The sequence below is a fragment of the Diospyros lotus genome, chromosome 15 (assembly GCF_014633365.1).
Source record: "Diospyros lotus cultivar Yz01 chromosome 15, ASM1463336v1, whole genome shotgun sequence".
Taxonomy (NCBI): domain Eukaryota; kingdom Viridiplantae; phylum Streptophyta; class Magnoliopsida; order Ericales; family Ebenaceae; genus Diospyros; species Diospyros lotus.
The window spans coordinates 27,876,541-27,899,303 of NC_068352.1; the positions used below are offsets into that span (position 1 = coordinate 27,876,541).

The 22,763-nt window shown below is 35.9% G+C and overlaps 1 protein-coding gene and 1 long non-coding RNA gene across 4 annotated transcripts; both read left to right on the plus strand.

Moving 5' to 3' along the window:
• The first annotated feature begins 635 nt into the window (after positions 1–635).
• Positions 636–11,806, plus strand: LOC127792094 (arogenate dehydratase/prephenate dehydratase 1, chloroplastic-like). 3 transcript variants are annotated; one of them, XM_052322443.1, is made up of 12 exons: positions 636–1,048; positions 1,140–1,386; positions 3,699–3,766; positions 3,892–3,984; positions 4,302–4,502; positions 7,492–7,572; positions 7,665–7,760; positions 8,876–8,953; positions 9,037–9,126; positions 9,210–9,277; positions 10,236–10,323; positions 11,666–11,806. In XM_052322443.1, exons 1-12 carry the CDS (start codon positions 1,046–1,048, stop codon positions 11,720–11,722), a joined length of 1,170 nt encoding a protein of 389 aa, XP_052178403.1. In that variant the 5' UTR covers positions 636–1,045; the 3' UTR covers positions 11,723–11,806. The 3 variants fall into 3 exon arrangements, with proteins under 3 accessions (XP_052178403.1, XP_052178401.1, XP_052178402.1); XM_052322441.1 differs by having other exon boundaries at positions 642–1,386; XM_052322442.1 differs by having other exon boundaries at positions 658–1,386; positions 10,242–10,323.
• A 1,347-nt stretch (positions 11,807–13,153) lies between these two features.
• On the plus strand, positions 13,154–14,768 carry LOC127792095 (uncharacterized). Its single transcript, XR_008021072.1, has 2 exons — positions 13,154–13,456; positions 14,246–14,768. It is a non-coding gene; the product is annotated as an uncharacterized LOC127792095 (long non-coding RNA).
• The last annotated feature ends 7,995 nt before the right edge of the window (positions 14,769–22,763 follow it).

A 22,763-nucleotide genomic window follows, 5' to 3' on the forward strand; every position in this document is an offset into this window, starting at 1 on the left:
TTAGGGGAGATACAAGAAATAATGAAGGAAAAGACAGTCATTTAGTTTTTTTTTTTTTTTTTTAACAACAATGGTAGTTAAAATTATTTCTTAAACATTAAGATATTTCTTGCAATTTTGCTAAATGGGAGGAGTATTCTTTGCAATTTACCCTAAAATAAAATGATCATTTAATCTCATCTCTCTAATTACAAAAAATAAATAAAAAAAACACTAAGAATAGCCGGCCACCACAAATGTGTTTTGTTATTTTTTTAATTTTCAATAATTAGAGATAAAAGGCAAGACAATAATAGAGAAAAAGAGAAATAAAACGAAAGAAATAGCTAGGTTGAGATCATCGAGTGAAAATGATACAAAAAGAAAGGGACAAAAGGAAAGGGACAGAGAAAAGAGAAATAAAAAATAAATGAAAGAAATAAGGAAGGAAAAGTTTGTGATGACGTGTTATGTATTTTTTAAAATTTAATAATGATTTATTTATGATAGGAATATAATGTAACCATGTTTTAAATTCCATAGGTACCAAGTATAGTTTTCAAAAATAAAAAAGATAGTTGGCTACACTAAACCTCACCTACTTAGTGTATTTTACTCTTAAAATTTGTATTCTTAAATGAATTATTATGTTAACATTGAAAATATCTATCCGAAGAATAGCTAATAATTGTAATAATGCCATTGGGGTCATTTTCGAACCACGTATTGTGAGGTTATGGTTTTGCAAAATCCTACTAGAGCATAACCGCCACCTACATTCCATTGTTCAATTGGCGCAACCATTAATGCAACCACCAAGTGACCAATATGGAATAGAACTCCAGTTTGTCATTTGGACAGCTCCATTTTTCGTCCAAACAATTCCCAACCGTGTCGGAGGCGACCACTTCACCTAATTTTCTGGTAACGTGCCTCACCTGTTCGACAAAAGTCCCCAACCAAATCTTCCACTTCCTAACTCCAGTGTTCCTTAAATCTCGATATGGAACTGTGCCGCGCGTGTTTCTTTGCCGTTCAGTGATAGATTATTATAACTTTCTTCGGAATGGTAGTCCTTTTTTAGGTGAATTTTGTGGCGTTAATTCATAGGAATAGAAGGGCTTGTCATTGAATCATTTGATGTTGTGATGGCTTTGAAGGGTGCTGTGAAGCTGGGTTGTGTTCCTCAACTGGGTATATCGGATTTGAGTTTTAGGCCTTCTGGGTTTGTGTGTTATCGGGTTAGAGACAAAGATGGAGTTTGTAGATGGGAGTGGACCCCCCGGGCAATACGATCTACAAACGATGATAAAACGCCAAGTTCGGCTGTTGAATTGCAGCGTGTGGTTGATCAGAGCCGAGCCAATGGGTCTGGGAGGTTGGTGAAGGAATCAAGCTCTCTTCCAAGTGGGTTCTCTCCTTACAATTTCTTTGTTACATGTTTTCTCGTTCCTGATTGAATATGACCACTTTATTATTGATTGAGGATGTAAACTGCTATTTCATACAAGAAATATGTTATGTTGATTCACAATTGTTATGGATGAATTACAACATCATTCCTTTGGACAAGACAAAACTAGGAAGAAAGAAAAGGGCGGTGAAAGAATAGTAAAATAATGTAAACTTGGATGCATGCAATATCGAAAATGTCATTTCTCAATCTATATCTTTTATTTTGGTTAGTGGAGAACTGGAAATTAGCCATTTTTTTTATCCATTTTTGTCCTCATTGAAATAGGCTGCTTTTGCATTTAAAGATATGCTGGTAGTTCACTGTTATTGGGCTGAGATTTGGTGCTAGTGCTATGAGCCGTTATTTTGCTGAGTTATACCTGGAAGTAGTGTTTTGTGAGTGATTTACTCCAGAAAAAACTTCCGATGCTTTTGTGAAGTTGTGAAACTTTGAGCTGCCATGGGTAAAAAAATAGGTTTAAGTTGCAAAACAACCATTTTGAGTGAACATTGCCGAAAGTAAGGTGACCCAGTTCAATCCTCCCTCATGGTCACACCATTGTTTTAAGTGGTCCAACAGAATGTGTTAGTGTACTAAATAGTAAACTTGCTAGATATGGATGTTCCTTCCACTCATTCAGAAATTATTTGATTTACAAGAACTGATGAAAGATTAAGCGAATTTTACTAGTACTACTTGTTATGCTATAAAGAAATCTGGCTTGGGTCTAAGTTGTTTTCCAAGAAGGATGTCTTTCAATTTGGATGTGTCAGTTAATTAGATTAACTTGCATCTTCTTGACTCTGATCTGACATAATATAGAGTATCAAATAGTCATTTCTATAGTTCCACCGTGTTCAGTCACATGTTGCAGGTGAAACTTAATATTACAGAATTGTGATGGCAATTGTAGCTATATACATAGACTTACTTGAACAGAGCAAGAACAAGCATGCAACTGCAAGTTCAACAGGGATTTCGTGTTTTTCTTTCTCTATTGCATGTGCTCATGTATACTCATATCTGCTGCTGGATATGGATCGATGAGGGGCAGATTCCTCCTGCTTTGTACTTCATATAAAAAAGGAGATTCAGTTGTATACATATGGGCCTCACACTGAATATGTCTTCATCTACGTCTACTGAATTGAGTTGCTTGCTAATCACTTTCATTTACAAATAATATATATCCTGCCCATGTGTGATACTTGTTTTATTTTGCACATTCTTGCAGGACTGGAATTTTTTTATGCTTTTTAGTCCTTTGTGAAGGAGCTTCTTTTTGGGATGGGAGTAGTTTGGGTTTGACACAATAGGATGCTGATGTTAATTCCTGACTCTTAACATTTGCTGGGCTGTAATTATCCTTGATAACAACCATGTGGAGCTGCTTTCCTGACGTTCCTGTGGCTCTATCCAGGCCACAGTGTCATCAGGATGGAAACTAGATTACAATAGTACAAAAGTAGGCTGGGGATATTATCCACTGCCGGTCCCAAGCCCGGATAAAGGAGGAGGGTTGCGTTAGATAGTCGACAACCAGCGTAAAATCTAGTCGAATCCAAATATGAATTTTAGACAAACTATCTGTTGGGATGTAACCCACATAGAAGTCTGGAATTAATGTAGCCAACTCCACATAGTGGGATAACGACTAGATATGTTGTTGTTGTTCAACTTTCTATATTGACAAGGTGGATCAGAAGTATTTTATATTACCATTTAATTGCAATTTGTAACTGAGTCTATGACTTTTAGTTGAAGCATATCAGTCTTGCAGCTTGTCAGTTCATGTCAGAGTATTGCTTGTCATTTTCGCTGGAAGAAGTATTGGAGGTAACAATCATCAGGCACTTACCCATTATTAAGCCACAGTAGTCAGGGCCTTCTTGCATATGTCTTGGCAGTTTACAGGAAGTATGGACTTTCCAGTGATTGATCGAAAGTGTTGTTTTGGGGTTTTATTTTTTAGTATTATTTCACTTCAAGTTAGAATAACAATTTATGTAGAAACTATAGCTTTATGGCCATAAAGTACATGTTTATATTTACATCCTTCTTCAGTCTTAAAGTTAACTACCTTCTATTCCAGTTCCATCTCATATCCCACCCTTTAACAATTTACATTCTCTTTGTAATTGTTTGAATCACTTCTATGAAGATTTGCTCCTGATAAGCTGTCTTTTGCATCTTTTGTTGACTCATTTTGTTTAAGAAGACCTATCTTTTTTGAATTTCATTATTTCAATATCTTCAATTGCAGGACCATTATCGATAACTGATGTTACTTATTCTCCAAATGATGGCAAAAAGGTGCGGATATCATATAAGGTACTATGCTTGAATTGGGATTGCTCATGGCTATGCATATCAAAATCTGTGAAGGTCATAAAGGAAATAGTCTTCTTGTGATTAATGATTATGTTTTCTTCATACTGTTACAATTAATGATGCAGGGGGTACCAGGTGCCTACAGCGAGGATGCTGCACTCAAAGCCTACCCTCAATGTGAAACTGTTCCTTGTGATGAGTTTGAAGATGCATTCAAGGTTGGTTATGGTGTTTGTACATCCTGTTGGTAAACATAGGACGTTCTATGTATTAGTATCAACTTTTTTTTTTCCTCAAATTGTATTAGGCTAGAATCTATTTTCTTTTTGTTGATGGACCTGCTATTCGGTCTGAGAAATGACTCCATACAATGTAATAAACTCCCTTTTTGGTACTCTATTACTTTTGAAATATGGATTCTCCAGTTCATGTTCTTGGCAAAAAAATGGAACTGGTTGGTTCTAATTGTGTCCAAAGACTCCTACTCCTAATTTTTACTAATATAGTGATCTTTACTTTTGGATGTATTTTGCAGGCTGTTGAACTTTGGTTGACTGAAAAAGCTGTTCTTCCAATTGAGAATTCTTTAGGTGGAAGCATCCATCGGAACTATGATCTGCTTCTCCGTCACAGGCTGCACATAGTGGGTGAGGTTCAGTTGGCAGTTAACCTGTGTCTTCTAGCACTGCCAGGTGTTGGAACAGAACAATTAAAACGTGTTCTTAGCCATCCACAGGTTAGGATTTATTGCTTTTGCCTTTTGATGCTAAGCTTGAGAGGACTGCTTATCTGAATTAATTAATCATGTAATTATTACAATAAGATAGACTTGGCGTATGCCAGACTCATTATTGATGTTCAACTGTTCATCAATCTGGGGCATCATAATCACTGTCCTTCCCTTGAGGAGCCTTATTGATCATCTTTATCATATCAAATTGACTATGATTAAGAAGCTGCTGGTATTCTTAATTTTGACATTGGATTAAAGTATAATTGAGGTAGGATTAGTCTCTTGGGTGGTGGAACTAAGTAGCAGGAATCATGAAGTCAAAATAACTAAGAGGATTCAAAACTTCTGTCCTGTTGTACATTTAAACAATTAAACCATGAATTTGTGGAAAACATTTTGTCTAAAAGTTTTTTATTACACAACAACAACATATCCAGCCTTTATCCCATTATGTGGGGTCGGCTACATGAATTCTAGACTTCCATATATTTCTGTCTTTTGTCATATCTTCATTTAGATCCATACACTTCATATCAAACTTTAATGTCTCTCCTAAAGTCTTCTTGGGTCTGCCTCTACCTCTTTTTTTGACTAATTGTTCCATTTCATCAACTCTCCTCACAGGAGCGTCTCTTAGTCTCCTTCTCACATGACCAAACCATCTTAGTCTAGTCTCTCTCATCTTTTCCTCAATTGACATTACTCCTACCTTATTACGAATAACTTCATTTCTAATTTTATCCTTTCTTGTATGGCTGCATATCCATTTTAACATCCTCATCTCCGCTACACTCGTCTTTTGCTTATGCTGGTATTTGACTGCCCAACATTCTGAGCCATATAGCAAGACTGGTCTTATAGTTGTCCTATAGAATTTTCCTTTCAGTTTTAATGGGATTTTACCATCACATAACACCCCCGATGCATTTCTCCATTTTAGCCAACCTGCCTTAATTCTATGTGCGAGATCCTCGTGAATTTCTCCATCTTTTTGAATCACTAATCCCAAATATCGAAAATGGTCTTTTCTTTGTAAGATTTGGTCTTCTAATTTTATTATAACATCATCCACTCTTGCATTCTTACTAAATTTACATTCCATATATTCTGTTTTCTTTCTATTTAATTTAAATCCCTTAGATTCTAAATTGTTTCTCCACAACTCAAGCTTAGTGTTCACTCCTTTTTTTGTTTCATCCACCAACACTATGTCGTCTGCAAATAGCATACACCATGACACCTCTGTCTGAATATCTTTAGTGAGTTCATCCATTACTAGAGCAAATAAGTATGGACTTAGTGCAGAACCTTGATGCAGTCCTATTGTAGTTGTAAACGGTTCAGTATCCCCTCCACATATTCTGACCCTTATTTCTACACTATGATACATGTCCTTAAGGGCTTGTATATAGGCTATTCTAACTCCTTTCTTCTCTAAAACCCTCCATAATACTTCTCTAAGGACCCTATCATAGGCCTTTTCTAGATTTATAAACACCATATATAGATCCTTCTGATGATCCCGATACCTTTCCATTAGGCGCCTCAGTAGGTATATAGCTTCCATTGTTGACCTACCAGGCATGAAACCAAACTAATTTTCCGAGACATTTGTTTCTTTTCTGAGCCTCTGCTCTATTACTCTCTCTCAGAGTTTCATGGTATGGCTCATTAACTTAATTCGTCTGTAATTTTCACAGTTTTGAACATCTCCTTTTTTCTTGTATATAGGAACCAAAGTACTCTTCCTCCACTCATCTGGCATATTTTTTGATTTAAAATCGCGTTAAATAATTGCGTTAGCCAGGAGATGCCCTCTTCTCCCATGCATTTCCATGCTTCTATTGGTATATTATCTGGTTCCACTGTCTTATGATTTTTCATCTTTTTTAATGCTTGCCTTATTTCATTTGAATTTATGCGTCAATAAAATGTATAGCTCACGTTCCCTTCGGAGTTACTAAGATGTCCCAACCTGACTCTTGTGTTGCCACCATCATTGAATAATTTTGTGAAATACTCCTTCCATCTCTCCTTAATCGCTCCCTCATTCACTAATACAATTTGATTTTCATCTTTTATGCATTTCACTTGATTTAAATCCCGTGTTTTTCTTTCTCTTGCTTTAGCTAATTTATATATATCCATTTCTCCATCTTTTGTATCAAGTCGTTTATATAGATTCTCATAAGCTTTTGACCTTGGTTCACTAACAGCTCTTTTTGCTGCCTTTTTTGCTTCTTTATAATTTTTTTGATTTTGTTCATTGTTACATTGATATACAATCTTATAGCAAGTTTTCTTATTTTTAATTTTCAATTGTATCTCTTCATTCCACCATCAAGACTCCTTAAGGTTAGGGGCTCTACCATTGGTCTCTCCAAGGACTACCTTTGCCGTGCTTCTCAAGGCGTTAGCCATTTCTTTTCACATTTGATTTGTCTGTCCTTTTCTATTTCATTCCCTTCTACCTCTTAATTTTTCTTTGAAGATTAGTTGTTTCTCCCCTTTTAAATCCCACCACCTGATTCTTGGATTTTGTTTTATGTGATTTTTTCTCTTACAATTTCTTACTTGGACGTCAAGTACTAGAAGTCTATGTTGAGTAGTCAAACACTCTCCCAGTATCACCTTACAATCCCTACAACATAATCGATCATCTTGTAGTACTACAAAAAACTTTTAGAGTTTTTTTAATATAATAATAAAAACTTTTAAAAAAATGCTAAAAGTTTTTTATTATTATATTAAAAATATAAAACATAGAGGAGAAGTCCTGGTATGTATATTGCTTATGAACCACTCACCTGCTACCCTACTTTATGTTTGCCATAGACTCATAGTGAAGGAATGGATTCTGTTATATTTGAACATTTATTTTTCAAAAAAAAAGATATGTCGCTTAATTATTACCTTTTTATTAGAATGAGAATTTTCTAGATCCTCTAGATTTTTGTCTAATTTCTATAAGTTGAGGAGTTCATTTTTGTAGGCACTTGCTCAAAGTGATATTATCCTGAGTAAATTAGGTGTTGCTAGAGAAAGTGTTGATGATGCAGCTGGTGCTGCTCAGGTGTGTGGTTGACCTTGTTGCATCTTTTTAAACATTCTGATACTATTCAAGGCAAGATTGTCTACTAACAGTATATTTTTATTTCAAGTCAGTTTGTAGCTTCAAACAGACTGAGGGATGCAGGTGTTATTGCAAGTGCTCGAGCTGCACAGATTTATGGGCTTAATTTACTTGCTGAGAGAATACAGGTTTTTCCTCGACCTGTTTCTTGTTTATTTGTCTTCCAACGGGCCTAATATTTTCCCCTCATCAGATTCCAAGAAATGGGATAGAAAATACCCTTTGAAGCATATCTCAGTATCAGCAAACTCCGAATGACAAAAAAGCATACAAAATGATCCCCTAGACTATGACCATTTAAGTATCTCTGTTAGCTGACGATGAGAAACTTGAATATAATCAGATGGATTTATAACTTTTCAACTTAAATGACCTTATAGTTGATCTTAATAATTGATTAATTACACTGGTACCCAGACCTATGATTCAATATCCCCTATTAACAATCAGCACATCTACAATTATCCATTTCAGGCACGTAACCCATTTTCTTATTACAATTATGAAGTGTATGACACGAGGGCAAGCCTTGGTAGCAAATAGTAAGGTTGCTTCATTGTGATTGGAAGGTCACGCGTTCAAGTTGTCGAAACATCGTCCTTGCAAGGCAAGGGTAAGACTGCTTACAAAAATGGCCCTCCCCCAACCCTAGCAAAGCAGGAAGACTCATGCATTGCAGACTCCCTTCTAAAGTCTATGACATGGTTAATTCACAAATCCAGAAGAGCGTGGCATGCTAGCTGGTTGACACTTTTGTGTCTTTCGCTGGCCACTGGCATCATAGTTGGTGAAATGGGTCAGAATTATTTGAGGTCAACAAATTGCTAAACATGCTATGGTCATTATATTGGGTGGGGAGAATAAGGATGCTAGAAAAGGTCAAGTTTTGAAAAATTGTTTGACCATCACTGATCTTTTAAATTCTTCACTTTACTTTTATTGTTAAGTTTGGGTTTCATGCAAAATTACAACTTCCTTCTGAACGTGGTGCAATTGCAGAACTATTCATCTCATTTTCGCACCAGTGGATGTACTGCATGAACATTGCAATGGATTTTTCTTGAGCTATGACCTCAAATAAAATAATCAAACATCGAAGTTGCTTATTACTTTTATTTTTTTATTTTGCAGTGGATATTTATTTGATTTTACTCTTGTTGATCCTACATAATACTTATTTACAGAATTATTATTGGGTAGAAGAAATAGTACTCAGTTTGCTTTTGTCTCATGATTTATTCAGGATGACTCTGATAATATTACTCGTTATTTGGTACTTGCAAGAGATCCTATAATGCCAAGAGCTGATAAGCCCTTTAAGGTAAGCTTCATTTTGCCTATTCTACTTTCTCTAGTGTTTCTTAAGGCTCTGAGATATTCAAAATTTGATGTTCTTTGTTTCAGACAAGCATTGTGTTTACTTTGGAAGAAGGCCCTGGAGTGTTGTTTAAAGCTTTAGCAGTTTTTGCACTAAGGGATATTAGTTTGACAAAGGTATGTTCTCTAATATGTGATATTAGGTCATCTTTCTGTAGGAAAGCCCTGCCTTAACTCTTTCCCTCCCTATGCAATTTTAGATCGAAAGTCGGCCACAGAGAAAGCGCCCATTAAGGGTTGTTGATGACTCAAACACTGGAAGTGCCAAGTGAGTAGTTATTTCACATTTGATATGAAAGATGTCTAAGATCATGTCAAATGGGAACGGTTGCATAATGTACATAATATCTGTTTCGTACAAGTGATGCATTTCAAAGTTCTATAAGTTGGTGCATTTTTTCCTTTTTCATTTTTGGTTGAATTCTACATTTGATGGATATTGACATGGTATTAAGTGTTCACGTTCTGAATTTCTAGCACATTGGATCCTCAAGAGGTGAACCTATGCATGGCAAAAGCGCTGTATCATATAGCCTGTCATAAACTGGTGTTTCAAAACAATGACAAAGTGAAATAGTGAACTTTATTCAGATTTTTTAAGCCTCAACCCAGTCTGGCTGAGCTTACCATTCTCTTAGGAATTTTACATGATTATCTACATGAATAAGAAGAGAAGATGTGCTCTTAGGTCTCAAATATCCCTGACTTCCCCTGGGTAATCCTTTTGCTGTTTCCTCTTCCATAAAAGTCTTTCCATTGGGCTATAGGAAACCATTGTTACTTTGATTCAAGTATAGTGAAGGCAAAGTAAAAACTTCCAAAGAATACATAGTTCTGTGTGTGTGGTGAAGCCATGGAATCTTTATATCTCATCGTGCTTGACAAACCTGTTTAAGGGAAATTTGTCATTCTCAATTCCGTGAAGAGCAGTGATTTTTCTCAGTCATTTTAGAGGAAATCAATAAAATTTGGTACATGATTGATGTATGCTAAATAAGCTTGAAATCTTGGAAAATATCACAACTTTTGTGCTGACTTTCTTGCATTTTCAAAAATCAACTCTGTGAATGAAACAGGATTATCGTAGTTATGCCCATGTACTTCTATCCCCTTTGAATATGTCATTTGCCTCCTGAAAACATTATCATAACATTGAACATTTTCTTGATTTGGGAATTGTGGTTGTTGGTGAAATAATGCTTTCTATTTAGTTGACTAATTTATAGTTGCAGGTATTTTGATTACCTTTTCTACATTGATTTTGAGGCATCTATGGCAGAGCCTCGTGCACAAAATGCTCTGGGACATTTGCAGGTTTGTGATCTATAATTTACACCAAGTCTGGCTTTGCTATTTATTTGTTCTTTTGGTAAACCCTAAACCCTCAGGTACATCCCCAAAATTTTGAAAATCTTCTTCTATGCCCCTTGTTCAAAAATTATAGTGGAATAAAATTTCAACAAGCCAAGTACTTTTTGTTACTGTTCGTAACCTCAGGAAGTGAGATTCTTCATTATTTTCTGCTAGCTTCTTGTTAGTTATTATGTTGACAAGCATTGCTTTGTAGATGTATGTAATCATTATAGTAACTTTCTCTTTTGATATCTCGAAGATATACTTCATGTCTGCAATGATAAAGTTCCATTTTTAAGTGTCCTCTTAAGAATTATGTTTCCTTTCACTTTTTTTCTTTTTTCTTTTTGGGTGAAAATTTGATTCCAGTTAATCAAAAGAAAATGGAACTCTTATGAAGTAATATCTGTAATCAACACTATTACCTGCATTTTGATTTGGAAGCTCCAACAGTAAGATCAGATAGAAGAGAGAATTATAGCAAATAGAGATGCACAAGAGAAGCAGCTCAAGCGATAACCAAACAAAAACTGAGATTAAAATGTAGGTTTGTTTCTCAAGGACACAGCTTCATCTCCTATTTAGATTTTTGAAAACCAAACTCCCTTGGTTTCTATAATTGCTTAAATGACCCAACCCAAAAACAACTTTATATTCATAAGAAAAACCTTTCACTCATGCCAGGATATGAGACACTGGGCCTGGTCTCCAGCTAAGAACACAAAGTCCTTAAAAGTGTGTGTTTATATGTGTGCAAGGTTGGTATAAATGCATAAACTATATAATTTGGTATTGAACAATAAACTGAAGAAACTACAAGCCGATATTTCCTAATGAGTAAAAAGCTGACACTGAAGTGCACAAGAGTGCGACCCCATTTTGTGCTTTGGTTTTTTCTTCTTCAGTTAGTTGATCTTCCTAGGGTTGAAATTACTAGAAGCGGCATGCTACCTCTTTTTTTTTTCCCCCATTTTGGCTAGGTCACTGAGTGTCTTATCTTTATTACCAATTTTTGGCCCCATCAAGTTAAAAATCCCGGATAGGCTGCCTCAAATCATGTTCTGAATTAATCAGTGGCAATGAGTGGTATGATTCTTCCATTTATATCCCTTAATAAATGAACTCTTGTTCCATCTCTTATTTGCTATGCTATCAGGATTTGGTGCAAGAACCATTAGTCCTGCTATCTTTTTAACTTTTCAAAAACTCTGATTGATAGGTAGAAATCCTATAAATTATCACTCCTTGAATTCGCTGCTACCGCATCGATTTGATTACCATGAATTTTTCATTTCTTTTGCAGGAATTTGCACCATTTCTTCGGGTACTCGGTTGCTATCCCATGGATACAACTCTATAAATGTTCCATTGCCAGAATGTGCATTCCCCGTTCAAGCCAGTCGCAGCAGAGATGTATCACCAGAACTTATTGCAGTGATCTACCTTTTTGAGCAGATAGAATGATGAGATATTGCCGATTTCAAATCGGGACACTCCACTGTTTTTGAACCATTTGATTGTAGCCATCATCCAGCCAACATGAACAGGAATCAGACTTTATATACACCAAGCCCGCCAGTGAGCATAGGTTGAGATTTTGATTTGTATGCAAGAGAAGCACAATTAGGGCAGCAAGTTTTTCTTGTTTGTATTTTAATTTAGGCATCCAGTGATTGGCAAGTTAGGATTCGGGTAGTTGAACCTATCTAATGGGATTAAAATTTCATATGCCGTTGTTTCTTGTATTTTAATTTACTTCCTCAGTGAATAAAAGTGGGCTTTTACTCAAGAAGAGAACTACAAAAATATATTTATTTTTTATTTTTGGCATGATTTCTGCATAGTATTTGCACTAATTTTGTCTGCAAGACAATATTCGTATAGAATTTTGTACTGAAAATTCATTTTAGAATAATTTTTATATGTTAAAAAAAAGTTGATATATTTTATGTTCAATACCTTGCCAAATTTTAGAGCAAGCTAATGACTTTTCATTAAAAAAAGAAAAAGACAAGAAAAGCAGAAAGCATCATTGGAATCTCCTGGCATTTGCCTCCTACTTTATCGTAGTATAATGTGACATGTTTCTGATACAAACAATAATATAATTTTAGGGCTTGCAATATTCTTCAATTTAATTATTCATATGAACCCTAGTTTTCCCCCACTTTGGGTAAGAATGGAATGCTATTCTGACCCTCCATTCAACATGTAGTTGTCATTTGTCTCCAAGTCTGAGTAGCCATGGACCTACTTGAGCAATTTCTTTTACCAAATTAAAAGAAAAACTATAAAAAGACACATATTTGTCTACCTTAACTCCAATTGAGGAATATAAGTAAATTTATGTCTCATAAATTATGCATTTTTTTTAATACAAAAGTCTCGCTTGGGACGTGATGTCACAAGTGAAAATATACTTTATATAGAAAAGATAAGTAAAACATGACATATAAAATATAAAAATATCTCTAATAAAATAAAAATATAATTAATAATATTCTTTGTGACATAAATTTTATTGTCTCTATGTGAAATTAAAGGTTAAAATAGTCCTATTATTATTTTATATTCTAATGATACGTTTTAGAGATGGGCTTTTGAGGAGAAAAGAAAAAAAAAATACTGCTAATAACATGTAAAAATGCATAAATATAAATAAAAAAAATCATAAAACTCATAAATATCTATAATTATATTTTATTCTAATAGCATTTTATATAAAAGAAATTAGCAAAATATATCGGTTTTAGCAAGTGCGGTGGGGCAGGTGGCATCCATTGGACCAACGACAAGAAGTACAAGAGTATTCTGTTCGGTGGGTAATCAGGAAGGAAAGGGAAAGAGAAAATCAGTCCCTCTGGGCGACCAGGTTCATTGAACCTGCAAAGCTCTCTCTTTTATCTTGCCATTTCCTCCATCTCTAGCTTCTGCAACAAAACAATGTAGTATTAATCTATATCTACATATATATATATATATAGATCGATAGATAGATAGAGAGAGAGAGAGAGAGATGGCCTTGCCTGCTGACGAAGATCATCTCCTTCCCACCTTAAACCCTAATATTTCACTGTCTTCTGTGTGCCCAAAGGTATAATTAATTCTCTCTTTTTCTCTTTCACTCTTGCAATCCATTTGGCCTCGCTTTGTTCTGCTAATGCAGATGCAGCATGCTCTCCATCTATTTGTTTTATTTTATTTTTTTCCTGGGCGATGTTTGATTATTCAACTGGAACAAGGAAGCCCTTGTAAAGATTGCTACAGAAAAGTTAATTAATCTTAATCTTCTTGTTAATTAATTTATCTATGGAAGATGAACATCTCTATGTTTAATTTGCTTGCTCTCATTCTTGTTCTTCTTTGATTCTTTGTCATGTTGAAAGAGCATGAGATCTCTTCTCCTAATTGCTCCAAATTATATATATATATATATATTAGGGCATCTTCCGTTGCTTTCGTACTGTTTCTTCTTTTGTATAAAAATATATATGACCTATTTCCAGAAGTGCCATCTTGGACCAATGTTTTCTACATCTACTATATATAACAATTTTTTTTAACAATTCAGCAATACAAAATTGAAGTTGTGAGGAATGTTTTAATTAATTAATTAGGTAGAGATGAGTGATTAGGATATCTTTTTATAAGCTTTGACTGCCCCGACTACCTTTACGACATATCCCATTGAAATTCTAATCTAATCTTCTTGTAATCTCATGATAAGCACAAGTATGGCTCATTGGGTAAACAGACCCATCTGACAGATGACTGTCAGGAAATAAAATAATCAGCATGGATGAGAATTATCAAACACATAAACGACTGAATTAAAAAGGGCTAATTATAATAAGAATGATGTCTTATGTCTATATACATACAGGTCTCTATGTGGCTGCGGATCACTCGGCATGCATGGAGGAAGAAGAAGAAAACCAGACCAGAATCTTGATGCATATCGTGATATAAATATATATATATATATATATTCACAGAACCAGAATCAAATATATATATATGAGCAGATAACAAGGCAGCAATATTGCAATGGCTACCACACAGTGTTCTTGAGGATGATGAGTTCCCCCCTAAACTTCAGTTTTCCAGTTTGGTGATCCTGTAATAATCAAGGAAAAGATGATCATGAACCTGATGAATCAGTCTCAGCCTGTATTTCCTTAATCTCGCTTTGGAATGCTCCGAGATCAACAGGCAGATTGTAGGTTTGTGATTGCTTACCACAATAAATTCTAGTTCTGTGTATTAATCTTCATTTTTATTTTTTTATTTAATTTTGGCTTCTTTTTCTCCCCCATTGCCTTATGGTGAGAGGATATGTACTTCTCAGGACAACTTCTTGGGATGAATGGGGCTTTCCTTATGTAATTGTTAGTATTCCTTATATATGTTATGACTAAAGTGTGTTATTGTTTAGATTATTTAGATATAATATAATACCTATTTTCTATAACATTTTATAAATAACTAATTTTATATCAAACTATACTCACAAACAAATTTGATAATAATTTTTATAAGGTGTTGTCAATGATTATTAAAAATATATATATTTTTTGTTGCGAAAATCTCTTCAAAACAAAAAGGGTTAGTGCAATAAATCGAACCAAAATATACATCAAATCAAGATCGAAAGCAAACAGAAAAATACTCACTGTTTAAAACCGATTCAAGGCTCAAATTTGAAAGATCAGTCACCATTCTTGGTAACACCAATGAATAGGAACCACAAGTCACAAGCCACAAGCGAAGCTCTCAAACCGTAAGCCTAGAAAAGCCCCAACACTTATCGACCAAACCAGCAAAGAAACCCTCTCTCACCCAAACGATCACAACCACACAAAGTAGGTTACCAAAGAAGGTAGATCGATCACAAAGACAGTGGGTTCAAAGCACAAAAGCCAAGAGAAAGAGCTTACCTGAATAAAGAACCCAGATCTGAATATGTAGAGGCTTCCAGCAACATTAGAGGGTCGTCTTTCTCACACAAGGAAATAAGGCCACAAATAAGGAAGAAAAGATCATCTACAGAAGGCAAGAAAACCTCCATCGCAATCGGAAGAATCAAGACATAAGCGGTGAAACAATCGACCAAGATAGGAAACACGAGAGAAAGAGAGAGAGAGAGAAGGAACTAGGGTTTGGCCGAGATAAGGAATACGACAAACAGAGGGCAAAGAGGCCCTTTTATATGAGGGCCAGAAAGGCTAAGTTGAGTGGGCTTCACCCCACTTAAGCAAATGGGTCAAGACCTATATTTCTCCTTTAAAGTGAGTGATGGGCTTGTGGCCCAACTTCTAAAATGGGCTGTCAAAAGAGAATGGTGACGGTCTTGGGTCCTTCAATCTCAGGCCGAAGCCTATGAAGACCTATCCAAAAAAATGTCATGGCCTCGAGCCTTATTAGGGAACAAAAAATAACAAATCCTCACCTTGTTTCCTAATAAGGCCAACACACACATGCAGCAAAAAACATACAGCAAAAAATGTACGAATAATCAATAGGCAAGTTAAGAAAGAAAACCTTACCAATTCTCACGTAACTTTGCCAATGCTTAGAAAGTTTAGGCACCTTTTGAATTTTTCAACAGTAAGCACCTTTGTTCCCATATTAGAGGGGTTGAAATTTGAATGCACTTTTTCAAGTATAATAACATCTTGAGATATAATATCACGAATAACGTGCAGTCTTACATCAATGTGTTTAGTGTGCTCGTGAAAAAATAGGGTTGTTACACAAGTGAATAGCTGACTGACTATAAAAAAAAAAACACTAATATTTTTTGTTAGAACACACAGTTCATTAAGCAAACCTTTAAGCCACAAGGCTTCTTTAATTGCTTTTGTAGCAGCTATATATTCAGATTCAGTAGTTGACAAAGCAACAATGTGTTGGAGTTGAGACTTCTAACTAATGCATGAATTAGATAAAGTAAACACGTAGGATGATGTTGATTTCCTATTGTCTCTATCACCTACATAATCTGAATATGTAAACTCCATTAGACTCATTTTATCTGAATGGCATACACTAAACCTACATTGGAAGTACTCTTCAAATATCTAAGTAACCATTTCAAAGCTTCCTAATGGATTGGACCTTGGTTTGTCATAAATCTATTTAATGTGCTAACTGCATGGGGTAGGTCTGGTCTAGTACACACCATGAGGTACATAACCAATCTTATTGCATTAGAATAAGGGACTTTACTCATATACTCCTCTTTTTCTTTGCTAGCTGGAGATTTTTCTCTTGATAATATGAAATGGGCTCCTAAGAGTAAAGAAACTGATTTGCTTTCATGCATGCTAAATCTTTTTAGAATTTTTAACACATATGAAATTTAATGCAAGAATAACATGAAATTTGACCTATCTCTTACAATTTCCATACATAGGATTCTTTTAGCCATACCTAGGTCTTTCATGTCAAATTCTCCATCTAAGGAAGATTTTATGCTATTGATCCTTTTAACATCATGGCCAATAAGAAGCATGTCATCAACATAAAGTAAAAGAAATACACAGTCATCTTTATTTTTATGCTGAAAATATAAGTAATGATCAAAATCACTTCTTTTAAAACCAATTGATTTAACAAATGAATCAAAACGTTTATACCATTGCCTAGGAAATTGTTTTAAACTATATAAAGATTTTTTCAAGAAACACATAAAATCTGATTTTTTTCTTATCTTCAAAACCTTTGGGTTGAAACATATAGATTTTTTCATCTAAGTCACCATACAAAAAAGCAATTTTAACATCTAGTTGTATAAGTTCTTAGTCAAAATATACAACAAATGCAAACATGACACGTATGATGGTATACTTAACAACTAGTGAAAAAATCTCATTATAATCTACCCCTTCCTTTTGTGTGAAACATTTGGCTACTAACCTAGCCTTAAATCTTATGGGGTCTTTTTCACTTATACCTTCTTTAACCTTAAAGATCCACTTCCAACCCACAATGGACTTATCTTTTGGTCTAGGTACTAACTCCCATGTATGATTTTTATTTAGGGAACTCATCTACTATCCCATTGCTTCTATCCAGTTTTTAGAATACTCACTTCTAATGGCCTCTTCATATATTTTTGGCTCTTTATCGGTTAGATCTTGATAACTAGCAAAGGCCAAGTCAAAATCAGATTCTAGCCTTTGAAGAATCCTATATATGGGATCTCCCCTCCCTATCTCAGGCTAACTAATATCACTACAAGAAAAATCAGTTTTAGTGACGAAAAAATCCGTCACTAAAAACATAAAATCCGTCACTAAATTTTTCTGTGACGGGTTTAGTGACGGGGTAAAATCCGTCACTAAAGAGGGCGTGACAGAATTTTAGTGACGGGGTGAGTGGTACCCGTCGCAGATCTGTGACGGGATAGCAGTTCCGTCACAAATTTGTGACGGGTATCCCGTCACAGATCTGTGACGGGGCAGTATTACCCGTCACAAATCTGTGACAGGGAAGTTCTACCCGTCACAAATCTGTGACGGGGAAATACTTTCCGTCACAGATCTGTGACGGGAAAGTACGACCCGTCACAGATTTGTGATGGAAACTGCCCCGTCACAGATCTGTGACAGGGAACAGTCTGTCACAAATCTGTGACGGACAGGACAAGCCGTCACAGATCTGTGACGGGAAGTACTGCCCCGTCACAGATCTGTGACGGGCTCTACCCCTTCATATCCTCTAGATTGAGATCTACCTCTCATCAAATGGACCTTTCCATGTCTTTTCTCACTTTTTAACTCCATATCTTTGCTCCTAAGGGAATTTATGACTATTTCGGGTGTCAATGTGTCCCTACCATACTTAATGGCATTTTTAACTTCCTTATATGCATATGAAATTACATTTAAAAGGATTATTCCTTTGTATTCATCGGTTACCTTTTCACCACAATTAGTTTTATCTTGCACCAACTTATTGAAGATATCTAGGTTATCATCTAGATCCCTAGAGGAGTCTATTTTAAAATTGAAGAAGCTTTCAAGCAAGAAAAGTTTGTTGGGTGTGGATTTTTTCACATAGAGTTTTTTCAATTTTTCTCATAATTCTTTTGTAGAATCAAGTTTTCCTACCTTTTTTAAAACAAAATCAGAAAAATGTAAAATAATAGAGGTATAAGCTAATTCATCAATCTCAATTTTTTGTTCAACAATATATGATTTAAGGTATTTGTCATCTAAGATTTTAGAAACTTTCTGTTGTACCAAAATTTCCCTTATTTTTTGTTGCCAAATTCATGAGAAATCCCCCTTCCCATTGAAAACCCCTAATTCAAAGTGATATGCAGACATGTTCACACAAAAGAATATGCCTAACACACACAAACAAAATAATTTTAGGGTTTCAATTTTAACCTAACAGATAGGAATAACTAAGGCAAATTTCACAAAGCACAATAACACTAATTTTCTAAGCAAGACTTAACTATACCAAAAAACAGTTTGTACTAGCATAAGAAAATCACTAAGAATCCTAAGTTTAGCAACAAGCAATGGTTACCACCACAGGATAACCTCCAAACCTAATGGCCACCCCTACACGATGACATGCTAATTGCTAAAAGAAAGGAAATCAGAGAAGTTATTAGTACAGATCTCAGGACTGAGATCTGTGAATGATGTAGGCTCAGATCTGTAACGCCCCACTTTTCCCCAAGCGTGCGTTAACTCGAGATTTCGGGAATTTTTTTTTTTTTCCAAAATCAAACACAACATAAATCTCTCGATATTCATACTCTCATCATAATCATTTCCCGACAATCCCGATCGTACCTTCTCAGTATATTAAAGTTTAATAATAGACTAAGATAGGCATTATCAATCACATCAGCGGAAGCAAGACCGAAACCTCAAATATATACAACTGATAATTCCATTTACATTAACCAAATCAATGTTTCACACGAAAATATCAAAATATTACATAATTTCTGAACATCGTAATCACAGACAAAACCCTACGATGACTAAACATAACAGCTACATCTCGATGACATTCTTTCCCTTGGCGCCACTGCTTTTACCTGGAACGTTTGAATATTCCAGGGACATAGTCCAAATTAGATGTTGAATCATCTAAGTGAGAGTTCAAAAACATTTTCATGAATGTATGCAAAGTCATGTTCCAAAATCGATAAATCCCACATGCACCAGCCTAAGAGAATCCCACACAGCATTTAGCCCTAACCGGGGAAAATGCAATCTCTCTAAAGGCGACACGACCACATCGACCCATTGGCAAACCGATCCTGCTTAAGAGGGACAACCTCGACATATGAACTTGGGAATCACCCCATTGTCATTGTTAGGCTTTACGCTCCCACTCAAAAGCATTCCAAAATTTAACGCAATCCTAGCCCCAAGAGTGTCACATCAGCACTATCCTCGGAATCGACGTCACCTCGGCATTAATGCTATTTCTCAAAGGAACCTGGGGTGGTGTCCACTCGCAGCCCCGCCACTTGAGCCAACAACCAGGGTGGTGTCCACTCTCAGCCCCGCCACTTGGGTCCTGTAGGGTGAAGTCCGTCTCAGCCCCGTCCCAAGTGGGTCACCTAGCATTAATCCTAAGTACGCATCCCGAGTGCTGTCACTCTGGGCTACGTCACAAGTTACCAACCCACGTCCCACATGGACGACACAAAACAAGCCAATGTCGAAAATCATAACATGCATCACTTAAAATCATAACATGCGTCACTTAAAATCAACACTTGAAATCCACATTTAATGCATGTGTAAATAATCATTTGGACAATCCATCACAAAAACCCAAGCCATAGGGCTGAACACTTATAGTAAACCATTCACATGTTACTTGAAATCTTTTCGAGTAGAACCACTCACAAGTCAAAACAAAGTTGGGGGCGAACACTCACCTTTGGCGAAATTTCAAATTCTTCTCGACAAGCGCGGTACGCCTCGATTTGTGTGCCTGCCTCGATTTGCATGCCTACTTCGAACTTCGCACGAGTCACTTCGTCTCAACCCTCAAGGCACCCTAATCATCACATTTATCCAACAATTATAATTTTCCTTAATTTTCTCACAATTTTCCTATTTTTCTCCCATTTTCTTCTCTAATAATCCAAAATAAATATCTACACAACTATTTTCTCAAATATTTTTACATAATAATTCATAAAACAATATTTATAAGCCTCTGGGATTTTCTGGAAATTTTTCATATTTTTATCCTATTTTCTCAAATTTCCATAATTACTTTTCCTTGAGAAAATTTATTTCTCATCGATTTACTTCGAATATACTTCAAGAAAAATCCCAAAAACTCATCAAATAAATTCCTTATTCTTCTTTAATTTTTCTAGAATTTTCTAAAAATCCCTCATATTTATTTTCCATTTACATTTTCTTTCAAAAATCAAAAATAATTATTTCCTCAAGAAATTTCCGAGATAACAATTCATCAAAATATACTATTCATCTTTCTTGAATTTCTGGATATTTTTCCAGAATTTTAATCCCTTTAATTCTATTTTTTATCGAATTTTCTATATTTTTAGTATTTAAAAAATACAAAAAAATACCTCCGGTCATCTTCTCCGGCGACGGCGACCGGCGACCTTCTCCGATGGCTGATCTGAAGACACTATCTTGAATCTCTCTTCAAGTCGATCACAATGGAACCTTCACATGACCGAAAAACTTACCAGAAGCTGCCCAATTTGATGATTTACAGTCAAACTCCGGCGAAGCTTTGCGTTTTCCGGCGAGACAAATTGACCTTCGATTTGAACTCCGATTGACACGAAACTTTCCAGATAAATTACCCATCGCCTTGCGACCAAAAGCCCCTTATTAGATCGCTCAATCGATCACTCTACAACCCGATTTAACCTTCACTCGATATATATATATATATGCGGCCGAATGCAAAAACACCTCTACATCGCTCCAAAAATTCTGAAAATCTCTAGAAATGATCCTCTTCCCTCAAGAATCAAAAGCCCCTTATTGGCTTCCCTATATTTCTCTCAAAACCGAGCAATTTGATGCTTCATTTTCGGCCGAAACCCTTAGCTATTTATAGCCAAATCCGACCCCCACGTGGCCAATTTCCGGCCAAGGCTTCTTCCCCACGTCTCCTAGACCACCCTAGGCCACTCCCTGATGACCCTCGGCTGCCCAAATCACCGGAATTTCAGGCCAAAATCTCGGCCAGATTTGCCATGCTTTGGCAGATTTTTGAAAATTGCAATTTGGCCCCCCTTGAACTTTCTTTTACATTTTGGACCTTATCCTTAAGCCCATGATCTTCCCAACACTATCACTAAGACCCTCAAGATTATTACTTCTCATTTCTCCCTTGAAACTTTCAAAAATTTACCGTTTTGACCTCCCTCGGGCATTTTTAGAAAATTACACTTAGGCCCGATTGATTTATTTGACCTTAAATCTACTCTATTCAACCTGAAACCACTTAAGGGTTGTTCTGTACATCGAATACTAGTCCTTGACACTCTCCGTTGACTTTTTGGACGTCGTTTACAGCAATTCGGTAATACGACCTAATTGGCAGCTGTATTTTTGCTGTACCGAAAACTGTTTCCGATCTCATTTCTTTTATCACTAAAAATCATAATTTTAATTGCTCGTTGATACTATACCATTTTCCTTGGATATCTAGAGTCCGAGGTACTTCTTCTGATTAATTCGGTCGTCCAAATCTGTGTTAGTGTGCCCTATAGTCCTCTTTTTCCCAAAATTCCAATTATGCCCTTTATCAAATATCATTTTTATCCTCAAAATTATTCTCGGGTGTTACAAGATCTATAATAGAAGAGGGGCACCCCGGCCTCCACGCGTTGCCGCCTACACGCTCACGCGTCGCTGGTCGGCAGGTGAGTGAGCAGCCACGTGCTGCTCGGAAAGAATACCCTCGACTTGCTGGATCCGAATCTGGGGTCCTCTCAACCCAACTCACAACCTGCAAGGATTAATCGAACTGAGATCAGATTTGATATGGAACAAACTTACCATGAGATCGGATCTGAAAACGATAGGGCTTTTCAGATTTGATTCGAACAAAGCACTACCCAGGAGCCACACAAGGCTATGATACCATTTGTTGCGAAAAATCTCTTCAAAATAGAAATTGTTAGTGCAATAAATCAAACCAAAATATATATCAAATCAAGATCGAAAGTAAACAGAAAAATATTCTCTGTTTAAAACCGATTCAAGGATCAGATTTGAAAGACCAGTCACCACTCTTGGTAACACCAATGAATAGGAACCACAAACCACAAACGAATCTCTCAAACCGTAAGCCTAGAAAAACCTCAACACTTCTCGGCCAAACCAACAAAGAAACCCTCTCTCACCCAAACGATCACAGCC